This window comes from Talpa europaea, assembly GCF_964194135.1.
Source record: "Talpa europaea genome assembly, chromosome: 11".
NCBI classification, from domain to species: Eukaryota; Metazoa; Chordata; class Mammalia; order Eulipotyphla; family Talpidae; genus Talpa; species Talpa europaea.
In genome coordinates this window covers 18,136,416-18,148,546 of record NC_140078.1, presented here as the reverse complement: position 1 = coordinate 18,148,546, position 12,131 = coordinate 18,136,416, and the positions used below count along the sequence as shown (strand labels likewise).

At 51.8% G+C, this 12,131-nt stretch overlaps 1 protein-coding gene across 2 annotated transcripts in view; it reads left to right on the top strand.

Moving 5' to 3' along the window:
• The window catches only part of BCL2L1 (BCL2 like 1), a gene marked incomplete at both ends in the record, with an annotated part of 45,510 nt that extends 43,122 nt beyond the window's left edge, over positions 1 to 2,388 (top strand). For both annotated transcript variants that reach the window (XM_084246925.1, XM_084246924.1), the window contains one exon: positions 2,251 to 2,388. In XM_084246925.1, coding sequence (XP_084103051.1) covers positions 2,251 to 2,388 — 138 coding nt within the window. The remainder of the gene's footprint in view (positions 1 to 2,250) is intronic.
• Positions 2,389 to 12,131: the final 9,743 nt, after the last annotated feature.

Genomic DNA, 12,131 nt, shown 5'->3' with positions numbered 1-12,131 from the left:
AGGCAGTCCTGGTCTGGTCCTGGTCCTACCACCTGTTAGCAGGGTGATCCCAGGCAAATCTCCCTACTTTAAACCTCTATTGTCTTATCTGTCACATGGGGCTCAGATTTCTACCTCCGGGGAGGCTGATGAAAATGAAATAGGATAGCAACACCCGCACTTAGACGTGTAGTCCCTTCCTGCGCCTGTTTTTATTGAGCACCAGCTAGGTGCCAGGCGCTGCTGTAGGCACTGGAGAGGAAACAGTTTCACTGCCCTCATCAGCCACCTCCAATGCAGAAGACAAATCAAAATAATAAAAGTGTAGAATCTGCTTATGGAAAGTGCTGAGGACCTCCCTGGTGGCGCAAGGAGTTAAGCACAGCACTATCCGCTGCCTCTGCAGCACAGGTTCGAGCCCTGGCTGGCCAGGGAGCTACCCACTTGGCGCAGCAGACCGCTCCTATCTCGCCCACTGGTCCCCTCAGCAGTTTATTTCACTCAGTCTGCCTGTTCTGTTCCCCACTGTCTCTGGTGAATCCTCTCATTCCCCGCACTTCTGGTCTGTACCCCAGCTCTTGTATGCATTAAGTAAATAAATCTTAAAAAAGAAAAAAGAAAAGTGCTGAGAAGAAAGAGAAAACAAAGTAAGGGACAGGTAGAGCAAGGTAGGGGCAGGTGCCATTTTAGATAAGGTGGCCAGGCAAGGCCCCTCTGGGGAGATGGCATTTGAGCAGTTGGGAGCGAGGCTGGGGGTGGGGGTAGATAATCTAAGGTCAGGTGCTCCTGGCAGCAAACAGTAAGCTCCCGAGCTCAGCTGATGTTCAGAGAAGAGCAAGGTTGGTGTGACTCTGCCACGGGGAGGGGCCAGGAGCTGGCCTTGCTGGCATGGCAAGGAGTGAAGGCTTCATTCCCAGTGGGAGGGAAAGCCTGGGGAAGGCTGAGAGCTTGGGGTGACTCTTGATGGAGGGGCTTTCCCTGCCTGCCGGTTTTCCCCTGAGACGGTAAGGGCTGGCTTATGGTCCCTGTGGCCTCCCTCTGGCTTCATAAATGTTGAGGATTCTGCCGTCACCATGGCAGGGATCTGAACAGATGAGGCCCTGGCTGTCCAGGTACAGGGAGGAACTGGTAGAAGACGAGGCACCAGGGTGCCGTGATCTCCTCGGCATGGGGCCAGGCAGCTGTCACAGCGAGCACGGTGGTCTGGTGGGATCTGGGGCCCACTGGAAATGCCAGGCCCTGTCTGAGGGAGCAGCCACTACTCAACCCGTTGGAACTAAGTGGCAGTGCAGGGCTGGGGGAGAGCTCTTGTTGTAGAGGCACAAACTCGGAGCTCCGGAACCGGCCAGTGCCCCGTTCACTCCCCGGACACACACAGCGCACTGACCTCGAAAGCCCGGCTGGGATGCTGGTTTCATCACTGACCAAACTGGGTGATCAAGTCCTTTGACGCTCAGAGAACCAACTTCCTAGTGCATAAATGAGGGTAGACAGCCTGACCTGCAGTGCTGGTGACAGGATTAAATGACAAATGGGGTGCAAAGCTTACTCATTAAAGCCAAGCTCCCCTCTGGCTGCCCCATGGCAGGCTTTGCCCTGGGCTGGCTGGTTCACCTGTAGCCCCCAGGCCATGGGCCTCCCTGCTGACGAGCTTCATGGCGGGCGGCTGCTGCTCACCTCCTGGGCCTGGAGTCTTGCCCTGGAGTGAGGGACAGGGGCAAGGCCTCATAGACCCCACCCCAGTCCTGCATCTCTCTGCTTCTCTGCCCACCCATCAACCTGCCTGGCCCAGTGCTCCCTCCAGAGGAAGAAGGAGCCTCTGACTGAGTCCCAGGCCCCTCTGCCCCGAACCACTCTGGGAATTTACCCCTGGCCCTCTGCCCTCCCTCCTGCCCAGCAGGGGAGAGGCTGAGACCTGCTGGCTCCGCACAGCCCTCCCACTTGACTCCAAGCTCCTCCGTGGCTTCCCGGCCACACACTGCTCAGCTCCCTGGCCCTGCCCATCTCTCTCCCACCTCAAGTCCACTCCCCGGCGCTCCAGCCTCAGAGCGCGCCTGCTCCTGCACCTGTTCTCTCAGCAATAAAATAACTTGGGCCCCCAGGTAGTAGCCAGAAAGAAGGCAGCCCTTAACCCTTTATCTCGCCCCGAGTGGGACCTGATGGCTGCAGTTTACGAGTCAGCCAGGACGCTGCGTGCAGATGGCCCCTCTCCCCCACCCCCCACACTACTGTTCAGCACTCAGACAGCATCTTCCTTCTCTCTCCCTCCAGGATACTTTTGTGGATCTCTATGGAAACAACGCGGCGGCCGAGAGCCGGAAGGGCCAGGAACGCTTCAACCGCTGGTTGCTGACGGGCATGACTGTGGCCGGCGTGGTTCTGCTGGGCTCACTCTTCAGTCGGAAATGACCAGACACTGACCACCCACTCACCCTCCCACCCCCTCCTGTCCCCACCACATCCTCCATCTAGCCACCATTGCCACCAGGAGAACCACTACACGCAGCCCACGGCCACCTACCCACCCATCACAGGGTTGGGCCTAGACCTGGTCCCCAGCAATTAGTTTTCTAGAATTTACCACGCTTCTGTGAGAGCTGCCCTCCCCCTCACTTCAGTTCTCCTGGCCTCAAAACCCACAGTTTCCCCCAAATCTGCCCCATGGAAGCTGGCAGGCGTGAGGGTAGTGGCTGGGGGCTGGAGGGCCCTACCGATTTGGTGGAACCCCCTTATCCCTTAGCTACCCCAAGAATGCTTTCCTGCCAGGGAGATGGAGAGTTTTCTGACCTTTTTCCCAGAAGGAGAGACTAGATTGCCTTCGTTTTGATGTTTGTGGCCTCAGAATTGATCACTTCCTACCCTCCCACCCCAGGACCTGGGTTCTCTTCCTTTCATTCCCCACTCCCCAAAGCCACTTAGGGGCCACTTCTGACTAATTAGGGATTCAGGCTGCTTAGGAAAAGAAGCAAGAATCAGGACCCCCTCCTCACCCCTGACCTGGCCAAAGTCCCCCCCCCCCCGCCCCATTCCAGTCTCCTCCAGAGACCTCTGGCTAGAGGCCAGCCCCACCCAGAGGGCAGGGGCTTTAGCTGCAGGACGCACCCATGCCAAAGCTTGGGTGGCCCTTGCAGTTTAGCACCATCCTAGTTCCCTTCCCCTCCCCGGCTCCCATGACCTCCACTGAGGGACCAACTGGGCCCAAGACAGGTGCCCCAGAGCTGTTTATGGCCTCAGCTGCCTCGCTTCCTGCACGGAGATCAGCCTGTGGCATCTTTGCCTTGGGCTGCTTGTTCATGGGGTCCAGGAGTTTAGGGGCCTTGGCCCAGAGGTGAAAAGAGCTACAGGGAGCAGCCGTGGAAGTCCTAGGGTCTTCCCTACCTCAGGCAGGAAGGGCAGGAAGGAGAGCCTGGTACAGGGGTTACAGGTGGGGCTGACTGGAGGGCCCAGTCCTGCCTGGCCAAACATTTTTGTCCCACCCCCTTCAGCCTGGGCAGCGCGCTGCCAAGGTCAGAGTGGCCTGGCCAGGAGCCCCTCAGGCCTCCCTCTCTCCTCTGCTCCACTCACGGCCTGTCTCATCCCTGGGGGTCCTGGCCTAGCCCTGGCTACCCCAGGCTCTCTGCTGTACATATTTGAGACTAGTTTTTATTCCTTGTGAAGATGATATACTATTTTTGTTAAGCGTGTCTGTATTTATGTGTGAGGAGCTGCTGGCTTGCTGTGCGTGTGCACGTGGAGAGCTGGTGCCCGGAGATTGAACAGCCTGACGCTCCCTCCCCTGCCCTGGTCCAGGGAAGCCAGCTGGGGGTCCTGGCTCCTGAGGGGCACCTGTCCCTCCCCCAACCCCCACCCCACACTTGTTCCAGCTCTTTGAAATAGTCTGTGTGAAGGTGAAAGTGCAGTTCAGTAATAAACTGTGTTGACTCAGTGAACAAAAAGGCCTGGTCTCTCGTGTGCTGGGGGAGAGGGCTGCTTGATGCACAGAGCCTGCAGGCGAGCTGCTGCTGGGACTGGCTCTGCTACCCGCCTGGGGAGATCGAGGACACGTTCCTTCCCCGGGACCTGAGTTTCTCTACACTGGGGCTGGGTGCACAGGGTGGACACAGACCCCACCATCAGGAGCGGACAGTCTCGTGGGAGGAGCAGTGAAGGGGCCACCTGAGCCCTGCTCTGCACTGTCCTGGGCTTCTTGCCTTTACAGACTTCCATTCTAGTGGGGAGGCAGACTCTTAGCAGGGTGGCTCTGGCCATTGCAGGGCAAAGGTGAAAACGGGATAGCAGTGAGAAAACCTGACAAGACATGAAGGGACCTAGTGGGGAGGAGGTAAGACATTTCAAAGGTGTCTTCAGGGTATATTCCACGGGACTTGCTGATGGTTTAGAAATAGCTCTAAGAAGAAAAAAAAAGGGTGATTGGTGTTTAGAAATGGTGACATCATTACAGATATGAAATACATCTGAGACCAGGAGCTCAAATGGCATTTAATTTGGGACCTGAACTTGTGTGGGACCTGAACTTGTGTGGGAGGGCTCCCTGGAGGAAGTGTAAGAATGAACTATATAAGAGAGGGAGGCAGAAATGGCAAATGCACAGGATAAGCGGATTTTCTTCAGGCTGAAGGAAAGTGTGCTGGAGTTAAGGGGGATCCTGGGTCAAGATGATGCCAGAGAGCTGGGGTGAGTGGACTGATGCACTGGATCCTGAGGGCAGGAAGAGCCTGAGGAAGGGTATGTAGCGATCCGCCCCCTGAGAGTCTCCAGAGCGCCCTGTGGCGCGGCGTGGAGGGGATTCTGGAGGGGAAGTCAAGCAAAAACCTGGAGTTCAGTGCAGAAACCAAGGTTTGGTTAACACTCAGGTTCTGAGGGTGGCCTGGCCAGGCATGTGTCCTGGGTGACCATTCCTGGTCACCTTGGACAAGTCACCTAGCCTCTCCACGCCTCAGTTTTCCCCTCTATAAAATGGGTCTGATGGCTTGACCCACCTCACGCAATTACGGCCAATATTGAACTTGGAGAAGTTCTTCAGCGGGGGCGGAGGGAGGGGGTGAGGCTACCCCATCATCGGGCAGGCTCCCCAGGAAGAGTGAGGTGCCCCCCTCCCCAGCGGAGTTCCACGTGGCTGCAGCAGAAGGTACCACAGGGGCCTGGGAATGTGAGCTGGGACTTCAGCCTCTGCTGCGGGGCGGGCCTGGAGGCAGGACCTGCCTCGGGCGCTCCGCCCGCCCGTCTTCAAGAGCGGGCTTCACTGCCCCCTGGTGGCGGACCCGAAAGCCACTCCCAGCCCAAGCTGCTCTCTCCAAGGGCCCAGGACCGACCTCTGCCCCCAGGCCGGCGTTCCCCGGTGTCCTCCGTGCCCCCCAAACCAGAAGGACCCATACACTTCAAACCTCGGCTACCGATTGAGTGTGCCACGGCTCTCTTTGAGTTCAGGGTGAGCATTCTTAGTTCAAAGTCGCCCACTTAGCCTCCCTGGCGGCGCGAGGGGTTAAGCACAGCGCTATGAAGCAATCTGCAGCCTTTGCAGCACGAGTTCGATCCCAGGCTGGCCAGAGAGAAACCCGTATGGCGAGGCAGACCTCTCCTGTCTCGCCCGCTGCTCCCCTTAGCAATGTACTTAGGTCAATCTGCCTGTTCTGCTCCCCACGCTGTCTCTGGTGAAGCCTCTCACTCCCCACATCTCTGGCCTGCACCCCAGCTCTTGAATGCATAAATAAATCTTTAAAAAAAATTTTAAATAAAAGATCGCCCACTTAGCTCAGCCTCCTTGTCGAGTCTCTCAAGTCTCATCCCAGGTTCTTGATATCCTTCTGTTATAGTGTTATAGGACAGGGAGAGGGGCAGCCCAAACCCGCAAACCTGCCTATTCTAAATGGGTTCTGCCATCCGCCGCATCAACACAAAACATATGAGACTTTAATGGGAAGGAACTTTAATACAACTAGGAAACAATACAGGAAAGGCATATAATCTAGTTTCTAAATCAAGTACCCAAAGTTACCTGTCCCCTCGTGGGTAAAAGTCCATCCAAATGGGATCGGCCCAGAGCAAGGCCCCAAGGCCTGCCACAAGTCTAAAGCATCTTCCAGTGGGGGCCCACAGAAAAGGGTCACAAACAACTGGACAAGCCCGGAAGGAAAAGAGCAAAATCAACATCAAGATAAAAGCTGCCATGGTCACCTCCCCACGGGTCTCACCCACATCTGTGTCACCCAGTCCACGACCAAAAGACAAGCGCAGTTTCTTCACATGTCTCTAGGCTCCATGCGCCTCCTCCAGGTCTCCTGGCTCCATCCTGCTTCCTTCCTCAGTCTCTTCTGCAGCTTCTCCTCTTCCTGCTCAGCTCCACTCTCCCTTGGGTGGGGCAGGGAACCTCCCCCTTTCCTGGGGACCACCCTGTTACACTTCCACAGATGTCTTTTCACAAACAAGCCAATGACAGAAATATATTTTAATGGTCCCCACCCATTTTTTTTAGACAAATGGTAACATATTGGACACACTGTGCCTTGCTTTTTTCTACCTAAATAATGTACCTGATACAAGTTTCTATGTTCACATGAGAATCCCCATCCTTATTGTGCAGTTTCAACAGTTACCAGCTCATGGTAGCTACATTCCAGTTGTGTCCTAGTCCACATTTAAAAAAAAAAAAAAAAAACAGGCCTCTGACAATGATTCCCAACCTTGTATATGCCATGGCACTTGCATAAAATATTGGAATCCCACACTGAGCTGGAAAGGGTTTTGGATTGTCCCAGGGAAAAATTCATTCCATTTCTATATATTATATTTGTGTTAGAAACAAAATACAACATTTTATAGAGAAGATATGAAATGTTAACTTCGTTTAATACATCCAAATATGTTATTTTAAAATTTATTTAAGAAATTTGATCTTGTTCCTGGGAATGCAACTTTTTATATGTAGTTTTATAATTTAAAAAAAAAACGTTGACACAATCCAGATCAAGTCTTGTAATGATGGTCTCTTAAAATTCTGGGTAGGAGGCAGTGACAAGAGATTTTGTAACTTCCAGTAGGTGATAAAAGAAAAATTTAAACCATTCCACAGTCTACAATCGAAATTATATTTAAATGCTCCAATAGTTCTTCTCTTTCTTTAATTAGCACATAATGCTATAATCAAGTGAGTTTCAAATCCAAATGAACTTTTTCATTCTGGGTATTTTAAAATAAAGATGAGTTCCAGAACACAGACAATGACATAAACTTTCAAACCCCCCTTTTGGGGAGAAAATTATAACTGTTATGAAACTGCAAGACTACACAGCAAGAAGGAAGAGAGGAAAGGAGGGAGCGAAGAAGGGAGGGAGGAGGAAAGGAAGAACAAAAGGAAGGGCTTTCTAGAAAGGCCATTTAAATTTCTTAAGAATTCACAAGGCTCTTTATCATGGAATTATTGGAGCTAATTATTCATGTGTGAACCTATGGTTTAAATAATTTAGGAGTGAATTAACACCCCCTATGACCAGAATTCTAACGTTAGTGTATGGATATTTGTTAAAAAACAAAAGAAAGTCCTGGTGGCACAAGGGGTTAAGCACCCCACTACGAAGCAATCCACAGCCTTTGCAGCACAAGTTCAATACCCAGCCGGCCAGGGAGCTACCCACATGGCACAGCAGACCTCTCCTGTCTTGCCTGCTGCTCCCCTCAGCAGTGTATTTCAGTCAGTCTGCCTATTCTGCTTCCCACTCTGTCTCTGGTGAATCCTCTCACCCTCTTAATCTCTGGCCTGTACCCCAGCTCTTGTATGCATAAATAAATAAATCTTAAAAAAAAAAAAAGACATAAGAATTGTCCATTGCGGGGCTTCCCTGGTGGCTCAGGGATTAGTCTCAGTGCTATCAAGCTACTGCCAGGCACTACAGAAGGAGTTAGATCCCCAGCGACCAGGGAAGTGACCCACATGGCACAGCAGACAGACCTCTCCTGTCTCGCCTACTGCTCCCCTCAGCAGTGTATTTCAGTACATCTGCCTGTTCCGCTCCCCACTCTCTCTGGTGAATCCTCTCACCCTCTGCACCTCTGGTCCAGTTCTTGTATGCATAAATAAATAAATCTTAAAAAAAACAAAAACACAAGAATTGTCCATCACTGTACATGACTCCTGAGGGCAGGCTGAGGGCACATGCCTTCCACGCAGCACAACTTGTGAAACTTTGTAGCATACCAGTTGGGAAACTGGTTGAGAAAGGAACAACTTGATAGTTCTCAACTTTTGCTAATCCAAACACTATTGCAATCAACCTGTCCATCCATCATTTTGCACACTGGGTGTGGGAGAAGACTCGCGGCGGGGCTGTGCTTTGGTCATTTTGATGGGTATAGCCCAAGCTGGCATCGGGTGAAGCTTGTCCCCTGCCACCTTGCTAACATTGTTAACACTCTTTGATCTTTGTCAGTCTGACCAATGGAAAAATAGTACCCCATACCTTAACTCTTCATTTTTAAAGCTCTAATTGAGGTTGGCATCTTTTAATAATTTGAAAGTCATCTGAATCTCTAATGAGTGAAAGAATCTACATGACCAAGGAAGGCTGTTAACGCACACAAAGGCATCTCCTCTTTCCTGGCAAAATGACACCACACACTCCTGAAATATCCGTGCCCCCAAAATCTGATCTGAATCTGCCCAAAGCATCTAAATGTAATTGCCATTTGCAGAAAATACCGGGGACAGAGGGACACAGTAAACAGTACATGAGAAAGCAATCAGTAAAAGGCAGAGTGGGAGCCTGCTCGGGACAATGGCCTCATTTCTGTACTTCCGCTTCCGGGAAGATGGAGCAGATGTACTTTTCCCCTATTTCTCCTGCTAGCTGAAATGAAAAACCCTGGATATAAAACCAGCAGCTGTCTCTTGCATCCTTACTGTCTCTCTGCCCCCTCCGGAGTCTCTGGCTTCTGCCATGAAAGGAATGTGCCCTAAATGCCTGCTGGTCCCAGAACAAGGAGACACATGGAATATTCCTGAGCCCAACTGGTATGGAAAACTCGTGTGTTGAAACTCTAGTTCTCAATACCTCAGAACGTGACAGTATTTGAAGAGAAAGCCTTTAAAGAGTTAAGTTAAAATGAGGCTTTTAGGGCCTCCCTTGTGGAGCAAGGGGTTAAGCACAGCGCTATGAAGCTATTCCCAGCATGAATTCAATCCCCTGCTGGCCAGGGAGCAACCCACATGGCGCAACAGTCCTCTCCTGGCTCACCCACTGCTCCCCTCAGCAGTGTATTTCAATCAATCTGCCTGTTGTGCTCCTCACTCTGTCTCTGGTGAGTCCTCTTACCCTCTCCCCCACACCTCTGGATTACACCCCAATTCTTATATGCATAAGTGGATAAATCTTTTTATAAAATAAATAAATAAAATGAGGTTTTTAGGGGAAACTTCACCCAACTGACTGGTGTCTTTATGAAAGGGGGAAATTTGGACACACAAAGAGACACAGGGCAAGACCCTGTGAGGATGAGGCAAGAAGGCAGCTATCTGCCAGCCAAGGAGAGAGGCCTCCGAAGACATCCATTCATCATCTTGGACGTCCAGCCTCCAGAACTGTGAGAAAATGCATTTCTGTTGTCAGAGCCCTCCAGTCTGTGTTACTGGGCAAGACTTCCTCCCCAGGTGCTGTGCCAGTTAGCCGTGTGCTGCCTTTCCTCAGTGCCTGCTCTGAGGAAGTGAACTGGCTCCAAGCTTTCTTTACAGTGAGATGCTCAACTTTGCCAGAAGAGGGTGCTAGAGGAGACATTTTAGGAGGAGGGTGGGGTGTGTGTGTGTGTGTGTGTGCGCGCATACACGTGTGTGTGTGTGCACATGCTTGCGTGTGTCTTCTTGCTCCTGCTATGTAGTTGGTCAGCAGTGTGTGAGGACATCCGCCTCAACCTTGGGCCCAGTATCAGCAATCTTGCAGCCTCCAAGCCTGAGGTCCAGCTTCTTGCAGCCCTCCTAAAGCAGACATCACACACAGTAGGCCTCATCTCTTCAGAGGGGCCCTCATCCCACCTACCCACCTGCCTCTCTTCCCTCTGTCTCCGAGGACCGCTTGCAGCTTGGCCAAGGTCTATAGACCAGCTCCAGCCTAGGCAACCCAGCCAACCGCCACCCCCACAGCTTCTCCAGAGAGGTCTGCGCCCTGGCTTGGGGAAGGCACTCCCCTTCCCAGTGTATCCTTCCTTCACGCTCTCCCTCCAGCCCCCTTCAGTGTTCTCTTTTCCTCCTTACAGTGACTCTCTGGTGTGAGCTTAATATACTTTATGTACAACAGCCCTTGGCTAAATCACGGTGTGGTTCTTTCTCCTGGCTGCACTGCCTCTGTACAGGACACCGAAGCCCGCGGCTCCCCCACCCTGCTCCTCCTTTCCGCTCTCCTCCCTCTGCTGTCAGATCCCGTCCCAGCCTAAATGTCCTCACTGCCTGCTTCTGCCGCTCTCTCCTTTATCCCTCACAGACGTTTCCCCCAAGAAATCTCTTCACCTCTTTAATGCCTTCTTGGCAAGTGCTCCTCAGACAACCTAAACTAATACAGCTGCCAATCACATTGAGAATAAAACCCCACGAGAGGTCCTCGCCTGGTGGTACAGCGGTTGAGCACTGGGCTGCGAAGCTGCCCGCAGCCTCTGCAGTGCCGGTTCGATCCCCAGCCACCAGCAAGGGTCCCACATGGCGCGCAGACCTCTCCTGGCGCCCGCTGCTCCCCTCAGCAGTGTACTTCGTCAGTCTGCCTGTTCTGCTCCCCGCTCTGGCTCTGGTGAATTCTCTCACCCTCCCATGCTTCTGATTGTACCCAGTGCTTGTATAAATAAATAAATAAATCTTTTTGAAAATGAAAAGCCAGGCCTCCCCGGTGGCGCAGCGGTTGAGTGCTGGATTGCGAAGCTGCCCACAGCCTCTGTAGCTCTGGTTCGATCCCAGCCACCAGGCGAGGGTCCCACATGGCGCGCAGACCTCTCCTGCCGCCCGCTGCTCCCCTCAGCAGTGTACTTTGGTCCTTCTGCCTGCTCTGCTCCCTGCTCTGGCTCTGGTGAATTCTCTCACCCTCCCGCGCTTCTGACTGTACCCAGTGCTTGTATTAATACTTAAATAAATCTTTAAAAAAAATGAAAAACCTCACAAGGTCCCCTATTATTGCTTTCCATCCCAAGGTCAGCCCCTTGTCCCCAACACACACCTTCTTACCACTCTGCAAGTCACTGCTCCAGTCACTGTGGCCTCTTTGAAGGCCCACGATGATGAGGGGCAAGATAAGCCACTTTCCAGGGGCTGCCAGCCCAACGAATTAGAGAGGACTTCCTGGAGGACTCCAGATTAAAGCTGAGTCTTCTCTTTTTGTTTAAGATTTATTTTTATTTATTTATGCATACAAGAACTGGGGTGTAGTCCTGAGGTGTGGGGGATGGGGTGAGAGGATTCACCAGAGATAAAGTAGGGAGCAGAACAGGCAGATCCACTGAAATCCACTGCTGAGGGGAGCAGTGAGTGAGACAGGAGAGGTCAGGGATGAACTCAAGCCGTACAGGTGATAGCACTGAGACTTAAACCCGTAGGCCACCAGGGAGGCCCTGATTTTGATTTTGTTGAGAGCTGATCTGTATTCCCAAGTACTCTATAAGAAAGGTTACTTTAATACAAGGAAACATTATGAAAAATAAATCTTGCAGAAGAATAGACAACAAAAAGGGGAAGAAAGTCCACCTTTAATAAAAGTCCTCAGGGCCTTTGCACTTGCTGTTCTCTCTTTGATGCAAGGCTTATTCCCTCATTTCATTTGGGCTTTGTCTCAGGTGCCACCTCCTCTCAGAGGCCTTCACATGCCACCTCCAGTTCCCCTTTCACTCTATCCCTTTCCCCTACTTTATTTCTTCATAGCACTTATTACTACATACTGTGATAAAGCATACATACTCATTTTTTGTCTCCCTTCATAAAGGAATGCCTCTTCTGCAGGCCCAGAGGCTTTGTCTTGTTCACAGTTGCATCCCCCAGGGCCTGGCACAAAGTCAGTGCTCAGTAAATATTTGTTAATTAACTGTATAAAAGAATGTCCCTGCCTCTGCTCTGGCCATTCCCTCACGTGTAATGCCGTCCCTTCCGTTCCTTCGGCATCCTGCTTATCTTAATTGCTCCTATCCTTTAAGAC